General features: G+C 37.3%; 1 protein-coding gene across 1 annotated transcript in view; it reads right to left on the bottom strand.

Annotated features, from left to right (window-relative positions):
- The window catches only part of LOC139114248 (dentin sialophosphoprotein-like), a 41570-nt gene extending 26664 nt beyond the window's left edge, over nucleotides 1-14906 (bottom strand). The window contains exons 1-2 of the mRNA XM_070675827.1: nucleotides 14454-14906; nucleotides 9601-10390 (exon numbers count right to left, since the gene is read on the bottom strand). Of these exons, the coding sequence (XP_070531928.1) occupies nucleotides 9601-10390; nucleotides 14454-14768 (1105 nt within the window). The 5' untranslated portion in view covers nucleotides 14769-14906. The remainder of the gene's footprint in view (nucleotides 1-9600; nucleotides 10391-14453) is intronic.
- Between the last annotated feature and the right edge of the window lie 4476 nt (nucleotides 14907-19382).

Raw genomic sequence — 19382 nt, 5'->3', positions numbered from 1 at the left:
CAACAGAGGTTTGATGAGCGTGGGGTCATGTCAGTTATACGGGAGGCTGCACAATTGGTGGTTGGTTGCTCAAGGCAGGGCAGTCCTTTCCTCTTGTCTTACACAACAGAAAGATATCGTACAGTCGGTATTCCAGTCTACTGCTGGATGCACGAATGTGCTCTGTTTTTTTATTGCCATGTCTATTAGACTCAAACCTACAAATAGTTAAACCCAGGGGACAACTGTTTTTACTTTTATATATCTAATGCCAGTAATTCTTGTTCTACTCCCCAAAGCATGTTGAAACAACACCCACTATTTAGTTTGTCAACACATCATCTATACCATTGTTTGTATTTGAATTCTGGTCCAGACCAGAATGCACTTGTTTACAAAAATATTGCAGTCTACAAATTGAAATGCACAGGCTGAGTTGTGAATACTGTGTCTCTACATCTGAACATGCTATAAAGGGAAAAGAACAAGAAACTGTTGTTGATAAAAATGATCAAAAGTTACAGCTGTTGGCCTTTTAACATCAGCCTTTTTTGCAACCAATTATATTATGACACTAAAGTATATTGTCATATCATTGGTGTATGCCACTATACTGGGATATAGAGATAAAATTTACAAATGTAACCATAGACTGACCCTAGAGAAATGGTTTCTCTAGAGTTTATGACCATGCAACCAGTTTTGAAAATGGGAATTTTTACTGTGTAAAATGCTACATGTACCGGTATGAAGAGCACAACTTATGGTGACCAGATCAGTCCAGTTTACAGAGCTACATGTAGGAAGAGATACTGTATGATGGTACAGTATGTCATATCATTCTGGAAACAAACAAACATAAACAGTCTTGATATTTATACTGGTATCAAAAGCATCAAACCTGATACTGTGAATGAGACCTGATAGTTAATTCGCAAATGACTTATTTATTTTCTCTATTTTAAGCCTTTATATGATTGCATGTGTGTATACAAACAAGGCTCAGAAATTCTATACCTGAACAAGTATTCAAGTTGTTTCGCTCTGACAAAATCTGAATTTGTTGCACAATTTCAAAGCGTACATATATCCGTATACATTTAACATAAAGACATTACCATTGACCAATTTTCAAGACCTGTGCAACATGGCTACCTGCCAAGCAGCTCATTGTCTTTCCAGTTCAGCAAAACAGAAAAAAATTCACACAAAGGTAGCCTTCATTGCAGTCCTATGCCGTAAATAGGTTTCAAAATGAGGGACTTGGTATAATAGGTTAATTCTTGTAACACAAACCACGGTTTAAGTCCTTGAATTAAAGAGAAGATTAATCACCTTGTAATCCACACAGCTTTCAATCTTATGTTGTTTTCCTGTAAATGTATCTTTTTACTGACATGGCAAATTTCAGTTTCTTTCCTTCCTTGATACATTGCTTTTGATGACGTGTTTTGACAAAAAACTTCACCCAATTTTTTTTCCTGGACCTGTGATCATTTCTGATCTCTTTGTCTAACAATTATTCAGCCACTGATAAAAATAAATGACAATACATATCTTGTACATTACATGTACATGTATGTACTGAGACAGGGCTGCTCCTATTCATAATCTATGGAGTGTGGAACACATATGAATTATGATATTAGTCAATGAACAGGTACCACATCCAGCGACTGGTATAGCGTGAGATTTTGACAAGTTCAAGACATGTATGCACAATCGCAATTAAGCCATACTGAGTGCATATACCAGGGGTATGGAGTGGACTGGTCAAAACCGAGGGGTATACCTATTATATCATAAAAGTATGATGAAATTCTGATGTTAGATGAAAAAAAGGGATTTTTCTCTGACTGAGTGAGAGCTTGCACATCAATGTGCTACACTGCCAATAAAGTATACCTTCTATTTTCACATTTCAATCATTCAGATCACTGTACTAAAACACAAACAACAGATCTTAGCATCAATGTCTAATAACAAATAAAACTACATGTGATTTGTGAAACACACTCAGTGATTTTTGCCTGTCAAATGTCTAAAAACTTTTATATGAATAAAAAAGAACAAAAGAGAAAAAAATACTGCTGGAGTGTGCTGGACTGCAGGAAACGGAAAAGCTGAAATTTTCATGAAATTTTTGATTACTTTGTGTACGTAAACCAGGGCAGCACTGTGTTTTGACCACCAAGAGCTATTCAACTGCACTGTATTGCACTGGCATTTATAATGAAGTTGAACAATGTTTTACGCAATCACTCCATCAGATCAATACTGAACAAAGGGGAGAATTTTGTTGAGCCCTCTGGCCCGTGACCAATACTGCACTGGCGAAAATAACTTTCTAACACTATCAACAAACAGTGCCATTAAGACATGTATGAAAAACATGCACACTTATGAGGAAGTAGTAAGATCCGGGAATTTTATTCTGGAATTCAGGAGGATTTGCAGACTTCACTTTTCAAATGCTGAAGACATTTCTTCATCATGCAGTTCTTGTTTCCTGGTACATGTGCATCATAATAATTGTATATGCTTTCATAGAAACACTGAATTAAAGTACTTCTTTGAAACATTAAATACAGACTTTAAATTTGATACTGCCCCCTAATTTGTCTTTCCTGTTGACCTGGCCCTTTTCGGGTCACACGGAGGTCACTGCTGAAAAACGCAGCATAAAACATGTACACATACCATATGCTGTTTTCAAAGTTGAGGACCAAAAGTTCAACCTTTCAAAAAAGCATTTAATGCTCTCTGAGTAGATGTCAAAGGTCTCTACACTCTGTGACTATAATCTTCCAATCTCTTAATTCACTTTCCCTCTTTCAGCACTCTATCACTTTTCTTGGTGAGAAAGCTTTGATGGCGATATTTCTGACTATGGTTTACCCTATTTCATGACTGCCTTTTCAATAAAAAATAAACAAACTAGGAACTTTATTTGTACAATCACAATGAAGATATCTCTTGAGTATTTTTTCCATCAATGGATATATAAAACACTGCTGAAATGGTTACACGACTGATGACAGACAAAACAATATGATTTTTGTTTTTGTATGACATCGTACTTAGTTTTCCAACATATAATATCTATCAGCAACTCTGACAGAAATATCACTGGTACAGCATATGATTTCACTGTCATTTTCATTTCTGATCACAAAGCAGAAATGACCTATTTTTTCAGTGGCTGCAAACATTTGTTGTAAGCACTTCCAACAATGGCTAATTGAAAAAGGTGCGGGCAGTAAAGCAGTAGACAGCTACATGTTTCTTACCAAAGGGAAAGCCTGTGGACCTTATATTACAGACAACAGAACTCTTTGTTTCGCACTAATTTTTTTTGTGTGCGCAAAATTTTGAAATACTGTGGGAAACATTCAACGCACTGGCATTGCTGCTGGGAAAAATCTGTTTGGAATTACTTTCTAAGGCATTTTTGAGACAAAAGTTCAATCTTCTGGTCACATGTAGTTCCCCTTGCTTGACTCACAGCAACAGTTTGGGATGTGTCACTGACTGACATGTGACCTCTTGCTGGTGACATTCTTGAACTCTTTGCGTCAATTTATGAATTTCTGCACATTTATTTGCAGTAGCCTTAAGGTAGTGGGCGTCTCAAAATTGACAAACTTGATTCACTATAAAATTTGCTCAAACTTTCCTCAATGAAAGTTTCAGCCATTCTCTTACATGTATATGTACCAAATCAAAATAAAAATCAGGGGTCACTGTGCAAAGTTAGATACTAGAGAAAAACAAACTACCTAAAATTTTAATATTTACCAATGTTTAAAATTCAAAATGGCCGCCATCCCTGTGTTAACTCTATGGGAAAAATAAAATTTTTGATTTCTAAAATCTGAGACGGTGAAATTTTTTCTCACTCCAAGATCAGAAAAGAAATGTATAAATTTGAAAGTCTGAGTATCTATCCCCGAGGTGCAATTTCTATCTTAAAACCAGTACATGGAGTAAGTACAATATTCTTAAGTATAGGGAAACTTTCTTGATTCAGTGGCACATCCGCTTAGCTGAGAGGGGAGACTGCTGTTATACCTATGTGGAAGTGTGCAAGTCCAGTGATAGCACTGAAAACAACTGGGCTCGACCAAAGTGCACAGGCACAAGGGAATGAAAGTACACACTCAGATCTACCATACTCACTAGCTTGGTGTGCACAACTCTCACACTCCCAAAGCATTGCATTGCACCAGAAAAACACAATACAGAAACAGAGTTACATCAACGCACAACCATCCCACTGGCTTCCTTTGTAAAAGAAAATAACTCTCAATTGTGTGTGCAGAGAATAGACAAGAAAGTGTGGATGTACATGTAACCAGCCATCTTTCTAACAATCAGCCATACCATAGGGACATTAAAATACTTGGCAAGCAGCCATCTTGACACCTCCAGACACAAGTCCCACCACGTCTTTCTCCATCCCCTTTTCAAATCCAACGACTCAAGTATCCAGAAATCCCTTTAGGATTCTTTTGTAAGCCCCTTTCAACAACAAATACTTTTTTGGCAAGATTTCCATTCTAGTGTCAGACTCACAAGGCCAATGACTTGAGACTGTTTCCAAAACCTTCAATACTTGAATAAATGAATATTTTTTAAAAACCTGATGCAATACATGTACCACTAGTTCTAAAATTACCACAAAAACCGATTCCACAAATTTACTAGAAGACCTCTCCGATTATTATCAATAGTGAAAAGGTGCTAACCATTAACTATGCACAAACCAAACCATCCAGAATTAGATTTCTTGTGAAGATAGACACAAAATCCAGTATAATTTTTCTCGTAGTACGTACTCTCTATCATATTACTACACACTGTTTTCAAATTTCAACTCTGACTTCTTCCTGATGCAAGTCGGTCCTCACTAACTTTCACACATGTCTCTACATTTCCCAAATAACCAGTTTGTTATTTCCAAAGCACTGTCTCTTTTTTTTTACTCTCGCTGATAATCCTGTTTTCATTCGCACAAAAAGTTCAGACTGCGCAAAGAGGTTTTTCTTCAGTTTGTCTGAAATGGTTAACAATAATGTTCTTGTAAACCTTGTAGAGCAAAATTAAGACAATGGAAATATCACTGCTTATAAATTTGAAGAATGTGATTTCATTTTGTTTCTTTGCTGAAAAAAAAATATTACAACATACTTTACAAGCATGTCACATGTGCACTGTTATAGGGTTTCGGTACTTATTCTTTTGACCTGTCCCCATGACAATTCACATAGTTGTAAACACAAACACAGCACCTTGGCATTGAAATTGTGGCCAATACTAGCAATTTATTTTCAACATTCATTTGAGTTAGTTGAAGCTCCATTAGCTGAAATTTTCACATATTTTCCAGTAATTTTGTTCAAGTTATAAAACACAATTCCTTGTTGTCTTACAAAATCATATGCAAATGCCCAGTGTTCAATGTCTCTAACGTCAGATATCACTGTTCACTACTGACTTTTCATCCAGATAAGAATTGTCAACAATATCATTGTATATTGAATATAATGGGTTCTGTTTGTAAGGCCAAGAATAAAATGAAATTTTTTGTTCAAAATATGTAATAAAATGATAATAAATTATCAAAGGTACATCTTTTGTCCCCTTCAAAAGAGAATAACCTAACTACTATAAAAAGTACAGAAACAAATTACCAAATATTTACCAATATTTGAATTGAAATTCAAAATGGCCGCCATCCCTGTGTTATCTCAATTGGGGAAAATAAAATTCCCCATTTTCACAAACTAAGCCAGTTAAAACTTTATTTACTCCATAAGCTTCAAAATGAGGCCCCACAAGTGGTAGGCAAAGAGAATATTGCAAAAGTTTGAGTCTGATTGAATATCTGTCCCTAGGGCACATTCCAACTTAATAAGTGCTAAAGCAAAACATGGAGGTACATTGTAGTAGAGAAGGAGTCACAACTGAGATAATTACGTTTATTACTATTGTGCACCATTGGTTTAATCCCTTTATGTCCATTGTTTAACACCCCTTTCCCGCCATGTGCGTTGCCGACGGTACCTTCGCAACAGAACCGAGTGAAATTAACCTGGGTTTGCTAATGCGACTCAGTTTCTCCACAGTGTCATAACGCCTGCGCAAAGACTGTATTTGCGTAGCTTGGGTCAAGTGCGTCATGATAGTGTAAGAAACGACACGTTCCGTCCACGAAAAGTGAAGTTACAAGGAATTTAAGTTTTTCATCCTCAAAATCTGGGTAATTTTAACGTCGTTTTTTATATACTTTACATTCGATCGCAGGAACCTTTCCTTGTTAGAATGAAAGTACTGATCACGAACTTTTCAATCATGTACTGAGTATGGTGCAGCGGACTGCAGCACTGCCGTGAGCGTGGGTTAAACTTGTAGCGTTTCCCGGGTGTTTATGACGCGACGCCAGCGACGCCATAGGCGACGCTTTGTTTCAATGCATCGTACGTGTTGTTTTTATATCGCGACCATTCATTAAAGTCATGGACGTAGCAGTTAAAAGCTATGCTTTCTTATTTAACCTTATCATTAATGCCCGTACAACATGATAAAACACGGCAAGAATCAAGAATCGCGATTTGGGGAAAAGTTGGCGTGTTAACAATGCTGCTCTACGATGTATGGCATTTTTTTTTGTAATCGCAAGCTATCATCAACTCAGTCTCCGCGCCTTTGCAGATACAAAAGCTCCCTTCCTCAATTATCTGTTCCTCGACCTCTTTAACATCGTGTACATCAAAATCAGTGGAACAACTCGACGCCATGTTTGAAGATCTGTCAACTGCCGAGGGACGGCCGAAACACCCGAACGACCCCGAACGAACTTAATCTTATTTCCTAAATCCGAGAAAACGCGTTGGCAAGTCCCGTTGGTGCTAATGGAGTAGTTAGTAAGGCAAACAGCGGCAAAACACATGGTCCCTTTGATCTCCGCCTAGTTGTGACTCCTTCTCTACTACCTCCATGAGCAAAATAACAGAATTAGTTATGACATACAAGTACCTTTAAAAGGTTTGGGAGAAAAGGTTGCTGGGATGTGATTACAGTTCCAGTAGAAAAACAATGGCTATCCTTTACATTTGAATTATATAATTCAACTAATAAATATGAAATGAAAAATCAGCATTTAATTAAATGACATTGCTTGCCTCTACAAGCTTTGTTCCTTTCAAGAAAGCACAAATTAAGATTAATGAAATATCCAATGTCCTTTGAAAACCTCTATGTCATGCACGTGCATGGTACAACACAATCTAGGTACATGTACTGGGTGGGCCCTCCATGGAAGAAAAGGTACACGTTGATTGATTGTCACAGTTATCAGTGCACACATAAATGACATGAAACAGAAAATACATCAGCATGCTACAGAAACATGGGCACTGGTAGATCAATAACGGCTGTTCATTCTTGTTTGACAAAACACATCTATTTTGTGCACTTGTACAATATTTGCAAATCCATCGCAATTCGCATACATGTACTGTCAGTTCATTGGCACAGATGTACATACATGTATGATGTACCGGTATATGAATGAACATGTTGGGTTTTGAAAATATTGCGAGAATTTACTAGCTACAACATGTAGTTTAAACTACTATTCTTCTACAATGAAATTAAATAATTATTAGATTACATTACTGATGATGCAATTGAACAAAATCAGCAGAATGTACATCTGTTATCTTGGATCTGATGTCTGATTATCTTGATCACAGTAACATGGAAACATGGCAAGGTGTTGAGGTCAACTACCAATCAGATGCATAGTTTACAGTTAACTATTAAATATTCCTTTTTTGAAATATGTTTTTGGTTTATCAGAATATTGTTGACAAAGAGTACTTTCCATGAAGCACTTTACTCAACTTCTCAATAGGCTCAATCTGAAAGCCGTGAACAATGAATTATTTGAGCTGAGCAAAGACATATACTGCATTTCCTGTAACTCTATAGTAGTCTACCAAACCCATATTGACACTTTCACACCCTGCAACTGTTCAGTTCTATATTCCCCTGTCAAACTCTCACCATATCTGATGCAATCATTTCAGGTTGAGAATATTTCTTATTTGCTTGCCCCTGATTTTGCCGAATTCAACTCAAAATCTAAGTAGGAATCAGAAAACTACGTTGTTCTAATAGAATTAAAATTGATATGATTTCAGAACACCTTAACAGGCACCTTCTGTGTTCCTTTGGTTTATCAATTTTAGCATACGACCAGTGCCAACTTCTTAATGTATTGATTATGATTTATCAGTTTTCAGACTAAGAAATCACTCAACCAGATAATTGCTGATAATATTGTAAAATTTCTGCACACTTTGCTGTATGAGAATCCATTTCACTGACCAAAACAATCATCAAGTCAGTACATGAAGTCTGACATCTTCTGACCCGCCATTGCAACTGTTTGTGTCCGGAGTGCAATGAACTGTGCCACCATTGTTTACACATGTTGCCTAGCAACAGACCAGCTGCCTGACTATTGAGACATTTAAAACGTGAGTGGCCAATCACAAAGCAAGCAGTGAATCTCTGAGCTTCAGAAGATCTGCAATACTTTGCCTCTTGCAGCAGTCCTATAAAAACACTGAGTTAATAGTAATGTATTTTAACTCTATAGAATATTGAAGTGGGTCAGATGTTCATAATGTGCATCTTAAATGCTTTCTGCTGTTATTTTATGCTCCTTGGAAACATTTGACAAAAATAATCTGATATTTTGTAACGGTCTATGCCATATACAACTTACACTAATTCTTGTGCAGAGAGAAATATGGGTTTTGAGAATTTTTCTCTCCTACTTAACTGTAATATTGGAGCTTAACACAATGTTTGGTCCAACATACAAGCCCAAGGAATAGGGTCCACAGCACAAGTCAAGGAATTGAATGGCTGTACCTGCATTGAGAGTGCAATTTATGAAAGTCTTTTGCAAAAGAAAGGGAAGGTTTTATGGGGAGTTGGGGTTTCAGTGTTGCAATACTAGTCAGTCTAGTATCTTACCGGAACATCTATTTCAAAATTTTCCATAGAACAAAGGAGGGGAAGGGTAGTTTGGGAGAGGGAACATTACAGTGTATCTCAGAGAACCACAGGGAGTAGTCTACTCTCTATACCATATTGTAGCACTGTTGTATGTCCCTTTCTAAAATAAAATCACAATCTTGCTTTAGTATCAGGCTCTTGCTCTTGAAATACCAGAAGAAATGGTGACATTTGCATGGGAAGAACATCGATTGAAATGTCATAGAAACTCAAGATGCATGGTATTCAACCAGGAATCAATGACAGATTTATACTGACTAGTTGTAAATTTATCAGTATGATTACTCTTATCCCAATAATTGCACCATCTACATGTATTTCACAACCATTTGCCAAATGGTTGTGACCCTGTGTATCACCATTCTATAACAATTGATATTTTTCCTCATGCATAGCATTTCTGCTGGTTTGAATTTCTAGAGCAAGTGCCTACATGTACATGTATGGGGATATTTTGGTGTTTTGCCAGTTCCCAATAAACCAATTGAGAGAACAAGTGTGCAGGGAGAGAAATGAGAAGCTATCTACCTTTGTGATGGTGTCCATTTTCTGTGTCAGATGCTGACAGTGGTCCGTTGCCGTAGACAGGTCCGCTTGAATACCGTCGGAGAGAGTATCCAGGCGACGCAGTTTCTTTCTGCTCGCCGGACTTGTAAGCTTGATGGGAACGCGGAACGTTGTCATCCATATCCACGGCACTGTCATGCGAAGATTCATAATATCCTGCATTTTTCCGATGAGATGTTGTTAGTATGTTGTCCATGCTGCTGAATCTATGGATCGGATGTCTCGGATCATTCCTATAGTCGCCACTGGAAAAATTACTGGAGTTAAGATTTTCCTGGCTGCGGTATTTGGCAAAATCGGGCTTATGTAGAAGTTCGTGCATTTTCTCACTATTTTCATAAAGTCGCTTTCTGAGCCGATCTTTGGATTCTGATTCAGAATTAGATCCCTTGTTGTCGTCGGAAGACACATTCAAACTCTGCCGGCTGAGGCTGAGATAGGAACGGGCAGTTTCCAGGCTGGATCTCCTCCTCCCAGGAGAAGCCCTACCATGCCGCAGTGGGGAATTTTCCTTTTCCTCCGTTTTGACCAAATATTTGGCTGGGGATAATTCAAACCTGTCCCTGAACTCCTCAATGCCACTGGTAACAGACTCTTGACTAGAGCGTCTCTCAAACGCCCTTGGGTACTTCTTTTTAAGTTCATTGTAAAATTTTGATTGAAGTCTCGGGTACTCCTGGTCAGACCGTAGCTCACCGAGGGAATCGTGTCCATTTATAAGGTTTGATCCGGGAGAATACTTTGATTTGTTCTGTTGAAAAGAAACAGTGCGATATATTATGACACAACAAAATGATAATTCCAGTCAGTATACAAGATTGTATCAATATCTCTGACAAAATCAAATCCTATTGTCGTTTCCATGAACAGAACATCCACAAACTTTTTCCCTCACAGACATGTAACATGTTTCTGTACCAGAAAAGCATGGTCCAATCTTAAGTACCGCTACATGCTTGTCTGTGTAGCCCCTCCGTGAGCATTGAATATAGTCTACATTGGAAGCTGTTTCATTAGATTCTGTCTATCACTTAGGCAATATATACATATACGCTTTTGGTGAGACTCTATAAACTGTATATGACACGTTCAAACTCCTTTATCACTCGACTCACTAAATTCAATACTTTATGTGAGCTGAAATTTAGTAATAATCTGGTTATGATTGTATTTCTTTAAAAAAAAAATTGTCAAAGTCTTTTCGTTCAAGCTGTACTGATCATAATTTCTAGCACACTGAACATAAAGGCAGTGTACATCCTGGTGTTCGCAGATGTACATGTAACCTGGTAGCTATATACACAGAAGTTACACCATACCAGTACTTGTGAATGAAATCCACATCAACACTGGGTAAAATCTGACCTCCAAAGCAATTTCACGATGTTTGATTTGTTACCGGGGTGAGAGAGCTCGACACTAGGAATCTGGCAAGGTTGAAGTGACCCTGAATCCATGAACAGAATTTTGTGCATTCCATCCATGTATGTAAACAGAGGTTTTATTTTGTCAGTAAAGTGAAATTTATTTACTCACAGAGGCCTAGAATTAAATAGTAATTGACAGTCTGTCGTTAATTGTTATATTAATGACCCACAAATCATTACTGATTACAATATAGGTCCTTTCAGTGTCAGTGAACAAGAAAGCTTGAATGACATAAAATGTAATTCAAGAGTAATTAAGACACAATAGTTGTAATTTTGATATGCTGGTATTTTCATCGTCTCTGTTCTGCAAAACAAATATATTTTCTCATTCTTCTGTCAAGGGTATTGGTGAAATATTAGGTATTAGCCATGTTGATACAAGCTATTGTGTACCTACCGGTATATAAACATGTACAATGTTCCTGTTCACTGATGAATGGATTCTTGTCAACATTCAGTTGTCAAAAATGATGCTGAACATTTCAGACACACAGACTCGGACAGTGTTGATAAGTTGAACATTCTGGGCAATTTGTTATGAATTTTGGCAGTACAACAAGAGTACAGTATCTTACAGACAGGAAAAAACCTAAGAAATATGGTATCAAAACTCACAGCTATTGGAGCATTAAACCTATAAATCCTGCCAGCCAATAATTATCACTTCCGTATCGGCCAAGTCAGTGAAAAGCACTACATAGCCAAATCCATATATGAATTTTCACCAACTTGGCATGGTATACTACACCAGGCTTTTAGTCAGTAAAAACCATGTTAAGAGATTTCAGTACTTTCAAATATTCAAGCCTTTTTGAAAATGCAACATTATGAGACATTGTATGCCTTTCATTTAAACTCACTTGACCTGATGGTAACATATGAACTAGAAACAATACTCCACATATCTTGTGAGAACTCTGCCACAAATGAAATATCACTTCAAAAAATATTTTCTATTACAAAGTTTAGATGTTATAAGAGACAGCATATACAATATTTTTAAAATCATTTTCACACTGATAATTCATACCCCTTTCAAGTGAAACATTTGTCTTAAAACACAGTTTACTTAACAACTGACACACAAACACATTGTACTTTGTACTGATAACGGGGACAAATCTCTGACACATGTTCACGTCAATGAAGCGGGCGTTTCATTTCTTCATGACAAAAGCACGAGAATAACATGCTTGTCAACTTCATTTGACCTACAGTAGCAACCTGTCCACAATACAAAATCATTGTGTCGCCTTTGTTAACATGTCTATCTCTACATGTACACGTATGTACCTACACCATAAACCCCTTCCCAAATCATCTTGCAGCATGGAAATTAGTCAATCAGATACAATACAAAGCATGATTAAGACATTAATTTGAGTCTAATGTGTTGTTATCACTCAGGTATCAAAATTGTTGTTCAAAAATTTCCTTTCACAAAACTAGCTGGGCCAAACAAGTCAAACACACAAACATTTCACCAGATTTGGAATACTTCATTTATAAATGCAGCAATGGTTTATCTTGCGTTGTGTTTTTGACTGACTGTGCTAGTGCCCTACAGCATATCACACCAGTGGTATACGATATGGGTAACTTAATTTTTAAGCTAATTTTGAGTGACCTGGCTTGAACGCCTCTAAAGTAGGATAGTAGCAGATACAATTTTCAGATAGTTTTTGTTCCCTGTAATTTAACCCTTTCACCACCATGGTTTGTCCCAAATCCATTGTTTTCTATGGTAAAGTTAGACCTGCATACAGGGAACTGGGGGTGAAAGGGTTAAAGGTCAAACATTCAATAATTTCAACTTTTTTTTATGCATTTCATAATGTTGCAACAATGATAAACAGCAGTTCACCTATATTGACATTTAGCCTTATCAACTTTCAAACCATGACTGATTGCCCTCAGTTTCCAACAGGATTAAAGACAATCGTAAATTTTAAATGTATTTCATGGGTTTCCTATCTCTCGACTGGCAATTGTCAAGTTGTCATCCAGGCGTTCCTGGCATTGAAGCAAACAGAAAGGAATTTTCTGTATATTGACAAACTAGCAAGTTGTGTATTGTCATGCAAAATTGACTTGAAGTGCCAACAGAAAGGGAATTTTTAAATCGTTCAAGGTGTTGACTTTTTGAGCAGCTGTGATTCGTTCTGCCAAGGAAAACATTTTATAGATTCGTCTTCTCGAATATTTGGTGGTCAAATATTTATACCACTGCTCTAAAAAACTGAAACTGAAATATTTTGTTTGGTATCAGTGTATGCTATGGTTTCCCCCTATGCTTACGCATGGACCAACTGTCACTGACTTCATAGAATCACAATGTAAACCCCTGGCAATATTCCAAACCTGTCTTTTGTTTAAAAACCGGGCCCAAGGCATATCTGATGTCGATGTTTGAAAGAGTATCAAATGTGTGCCTTCTGTGAGATATTTAAAAGTAGGTAATTTTGCAAGGGGGTTTAACAGTCTGTCCTGAAACTTCATTTTACATGTATGAAATCATCAGTTAACAGTGTTGACTTAACAACTAAATGGCGTGGACCAATGCCAAAAACATTAATTGATAGAACTACACAGGAAACCAAGTAAAATTGGTACTGTATTTGAAATTATGACAGTGGCAAGGATCGTCAAACTTGAACATTTGACATTTGGGTCACATGATTATTATGTCAAAATGACCACAGTATATGTGCCCATAACATCCCACTGTTTACTTAAAATTTAGTGCAAGAATAATGTCTTGGCTCATGGGGTAATATTACCAGGGAGGTAAAAAGACCTCCATACTATACTAGACCGTAAATTATGCAGAAACTAGTTAAAGTTAAAGGTAACCAACTGAGATTAACCGACAAGCGTCCAGATGAAAATTCCGCAACATGCGCGTAGACGGGCGTATTATTGCACAATTGATAAAAGCTGATTAGATAATGAAAGTGTCTGGATAATTATTATACGCTATTATGGTTGTCATTACTTTTCATATTCTCTGTATTGAATAACAATTAGTAGTTGAAAGAGCAACTGCCTAAATAAAAACGTCTCCATTAGTGTGGATATCCATGCTTTCCAAATAATCTTCACCTTCCAGTCGACTGTTGTAGCCACCTGTTTTTCGTCATGGCCATGCGAATAGCTCGGTTACAAGAACTCAAGCTCGATGTCATTATTTTTTCATCTGATTGAGACGTTGTGTCTCCGTACGTAGATAACAGTTATAAATGGAGAGAATTATTCGTTTGGCTGTGCAGCCAATTTGGCCATGTTCAAATAAAGCGAAGCTTTTCACTAGCATACCAATGTAAGTGAAAGTAAATAAATTGAGCTACAATTTTCAAATCGGCATTCCGCTTTGTTATGACTTACGGTTACATGTCGTATGGCTGCACTCGGCGTCTTTCGTGAACTTGGAGCCGGCGGCGGTTTTCCTGGAGATAAGACATTTTCTCTGGGTATATTCCCGCTAATATAACTGTTCTGATTGCCATTAACGTAATTATTCTCGATCAACACTGGGTTTCCGTTCAACTGCTTGTTGTCATCGTTTCCGAGGAGGTGATGTTGCATCGACAGCGCAAGCTCCTCGATGCTGATGTCCAAATCTGCGGGGTTATCGCCGTCCCCACCGCCCGGGGAGGTTGAAGAGAAGGCCGGACTACTCGAAAAATGAAGCACATCCATAGTAGACTCGGCCGATGGGCGGGAAATCCATTAGGGGTATGGACTTTGAACGATCAGTGTGGGTGCTCGATGAACAGAACACAGCAGCTATGTCAAGATGGCGTTGTGTTGCCACCTGAACTATTCGAAATTAGCTATGCAAATAAGCATGGCGTCACGTGACAACCTCAAAGGCTTTCCCCAAGAACCTTTGTAATCATGTGACGTGCAGGAATGCATGTGGTATGTGTAGTCCACGACTTGGGAGCACACGTAGACACAGACGCTATCTATATGCTACACTTTGGCCATCATCATGAAGTTATTGCGACAACACTGGGAAAAAAGTGGGGGCTCGTATGATGACAAGATTTGAAAGAGGAATTATCTATTCATATCTAATTTCAAACTACTTTCCCCGACTGGTCTTTTTTAAGTGCAGTCACATACAGGTAGTACACTTTCACCCCCATGGTGTATTATCATTGAAAACTACCCTCGAGTAGTTTCTCGTGAAAAGATCCTCTCCAATAAGTAACTTGATGATCTTTTCGAAAATAACAATGTTATAGTGATGAAAATGTTCTAGCAATGTTTATTCGATTGCTTTTACTTGTTTAAAGTTTCTTCGCTAGAGTGATATAACTCTCTGATGTAGACACATAATCATATTTTTGGGTGTATTTGTGTATGTGTATTTTATTGAAGTATGTTCCTCAAATTTGGCTTTACCGTGATTTGTAATAAGCTAACAGGCTTGGGCGATATTGTCGGGTAAGCTTTTATTATTGCTATATAGGTTATTTCGGACTAGACCACAAGGGACTCGTACTCCTTGTTTATTTGTGTCTGTGTTTGTTTGTTTGTGTGTATGTGTTTGTGTTTGTTTATTTGTTATTTTGATAGAATAACAGCGAAAAGCTGTTTTGTTAATATTTGTCAGTAAAGAGCAGTTTATTTATTTATTTGTTTTTTGTTTGTTTGTTGATATGTATTTCCAATGGTTAGGGTTAGGGTTTGCCTTAAAGTTAGGGTTAGGCTTAGGCTTAGGCTTAAGTTAGGGTTAGGGTTAGACTCATTAACTCCCTCTATGTATAAGTCTAACCCTTACCCTTACCTATTAAACTTAAGCCTAAGCCTAAGCACGTCGACGCCCGAATTAAGATGACCTGTTAAAATAAACTTTCACGACTTTGCAATTTTTTAAATTTGAAAAAAAGGAAGTAGATGAAGTAAAATAAAAGGAGAATGCCATTCGAAAACTGTGCATTAATCCACATTTTTAGGCTGTGATGTATTGTCACCGTGACGACAAATACACCGAGCTGTACCCCTAGGCTTTTCTATGGCCATCGACGAATGTCAACGGTCCGTTGTATCACTCGAACTCGTGCCTACAGAGCTTGTGTCGTTCGGGCCCACTAGGGGAGGGAGAATATTCGAGTAAATCTCGTCTCAAAGTTCTGTGCATATTTTTTGAAAGTCAAAAGTACATTGACTGCAGACATGTCCGCCGTCAGCATGAAAACCCGTGCCAATTAACCTAATTAACAAAACAAATAATATGCAAAATATCTCAACTACTTCTAATAATAAAACGATCCGATAAACAATACGTTTTGATAATACTAAATAAGGAGAGAAAGAGTCCCAATTTTCAAAAAAAGTAGCCAGCGAAATCGTGAGAGTAACCGGTCAATTTCGCCGGCTGCCGGCTCTCAACAGTTCAATACCGAATTTAGATTACGTCCTAGTATTTTTATGATTTAGTTTGCGAATTTATCACAATACTCATTTTTTTTTACCTTTGATTTCCTCTGTGTTCCATTTGACTGTGCTAACTTTTGAAGATTGTTCAGTGTGTCTCTGTCTACTAGGTTATAAATTTTCCTCGGGATGTGAAATTTAGCTTAAAATCATTAATTCTACTTTGCATGTGGCCAATTATAACACGAAATTCCCAGTGATAGTCACTCAATACCGAAGCACATATTCGTCGCCAAATCACTTTTTTGAATTTGTTGTCTGTTATCACTGAAAATGCTTAGTGTACCTGGTACGTCTCTTTGGGTTGGATAAAGATCATGACCTCAGACGCGGTCTAACCTGTCGAGTGAAAAAATACTTTACTGAATTATAAACGCGGCCATTTCAACGCAACGGGTAAACCAAATTCAAGTTCCTGTCTACGTATGGTCAAATGAATACTCTGAAAATTAATATTTCTTTTTCTTACTTCAGTTCAAGAACATTTGTCCATTTGTCTCTTGGTAGAATTAATTGAGCTCAGTCAATTCGAAACTAATTGCTTATGCATGTGAGAAATTTTCAAAATAATTTCTGATACGTACCATCCTCAAATATGCTCAGAACTCTATCTATAGTCAACATTCATGAAAGAGATAAATTGGAAATTTTTTAAATATGGACATTTAACTTTAGTGCAGTTTGCTCCGAGCTGAGGTATTTTAACCGTTTCGTCATATGCACAGCGTATATTGCAGATTACTGCAAAGTGATTCACTTTTTGTATATATCCGTGGACTAGAGCTGAGCTTACTGGAGGATGCAACAGACTGAAATAGATTTGAAATTTCTTAACTTCGACGGAGTTTTAACATTAACACAGTTTGCTCCGAGCTGGGACGTTCAAAGTTAACTGTTTCGTCATATACACAGCGTATTGGATATTGCAAATTGCTGCAAATTATTGAATTTTCGTATCCGTGGACTTTAGATAGAGTCCATGAGCTCATTAGAGTATACAACGGACTGAGATAGATTGGTATTTGCTCAACATGGACGGATTTTTAACGTTAGTGCAGTTTGCTCGAGCTGAGACATTTTAACCGTTTCGTCATATACATAGCGTATTGGACATTGCAGTTTGTTGGAAACGTAGGGATTTTTCATGAATGTTGACTATAGACAGAGACCCGAGCATATTGGAGTATGCTACGGACTGACATAGATCGATAATTTCTGTAACATGGACGGAGTTATAACGTATTTGTTCCGAGCTGAGACATTCAAGTTTTGATAATTTTTGTACTATACATGGTGCGTCAGATATTGCAGACTGCTGCAAAGTGATAGACTTTACGTATCTGTTGACTTTAGATAGATTCCTGAGTTTATTAATGCTACAGACTGAAATAGATTGGTAATTTCTAGCTTTGACGGAGTTTTAAAGTCAGCGCAGGTTGATCAGAGCTGAGATATTTAATCATTTTGTAATATGCATAGCTTTTCGAATATTATATTGCAGATTGCACCAAAGTGAAAGACTTTTCTTAACCGTGGATAATATTATTGCCCTGAGCATAATTGAAGAATGCTAGGAACTTAGATGAATTTGTCGTTTCTTAACAAGAGAGGAGTTTTAGCGTTATAGTGCAGGTTTCTCAGACGTTTAAATGATTTTGTTATATACATAACGAGTCAGATAGTACAGCTCAGATTGCTGCAAACTATTTTCGTGCCACAACTACTTTAAACACGCTACGGTAATCTTCTCAACTCATGGACAGTATTCTTGTCGTGTCAACTTTTTTCATCCCATAATTCTACGAACAGCATTGTAAAGTTGGTATATATTAAATTTGCATTGTCACAAGGTATTTTGTACAGATGGAGACTGAGATGGAAATGAAAGCCTTGCAGGAGTTTCCTTTAACCGTCGAATACTTCCTTGACAAGTGTTCACAAAATAACTACGCAAATTGCGAAAAGGACCTCTATTCGCTGATATTGACTGTTAATTTTAGGAATCTCGTGATGTTTCCGTTGTAAATATTTGCTAAATTACCATGGAGATAATTTTGACCCTCTCATCAAAATTGAAAATTAACCTTGTAAACTTCATAATGTGTCTGTAGGCCGAGCTTTGATAAAATATTGAAGCATTATTATGGGCGACTTTCAATTTTCTCATAAATCTTACCGAAAATTAAAGTTCAACCACACAACTTTGGGGTTAAAATCTCACCTTGCTTAACACCATCAGTGACTGTGAACACACTAGAAGTGTAATTTTTGCACCCCGACGAATAACACTTAATTGTGTTCTATATCAACTAACAAGAAATCTTACGACAAGGCAGGAAACTTAACAATACAGTCCAACGATTAACGAATACTTGATTTTGATACAGATAATTTATATCTGCTTTATCTTCGTCATAGTAACATTAAACTGATTTTTGTACCAGTTCCAGATCTCATGTAGGGCGCCCGCAGTCGTTGCGTGTTCAATCGCGTATATCAATAGCGCTGTTCACGGTTACAGGTTTGTTACTAAATATAGCTGTACGCGCGCGACATCGGACACGCAGCTTGAAATGCGGACAAATTTTATCAATGTTGCATGCGTGGCTGTTTTTGCAGCTTGTACTCTGAGTAGTGAATATGTTTTTTAGTATTCATTGTTACACTAGCAGTCGCCTACTAAGATGTGTTTTCGTCGTTTTTGCATGCGTAATTTTCAAAAGCGTAATCTAAAAATGTGGACAAATATTTATTTTTGCATATTAATGAGAGAACAGTGACGTAAACCGTGAACAGCCCTATTACTATACACTTCGGCTGAACGGGTAACACAGTCCCCGTCAAATATGGCTAGTATTCGTCATGAAT

The sequence above is a fragment of the Ptychodera flava genome, chromosome 16 (assembly GCF_041260155.1).
Source record: "Ptychodera flava strain L36383 chromosome 16, AS_Pfla_20210202, whole genome shotgun sequence".
In the NCBI taxonomy this organism is placed as follows: domain Eukaryota; kingdom Metazoa; phylum Hemichordata; class Enteropneusta; family Ptychoderidae; genus Ptychodera; species Ptychodera flava.
Note: the sequence above shows the minus strand (reverse complement) of the source record. Positions and strands in the feature narration are given on the sequence as shown.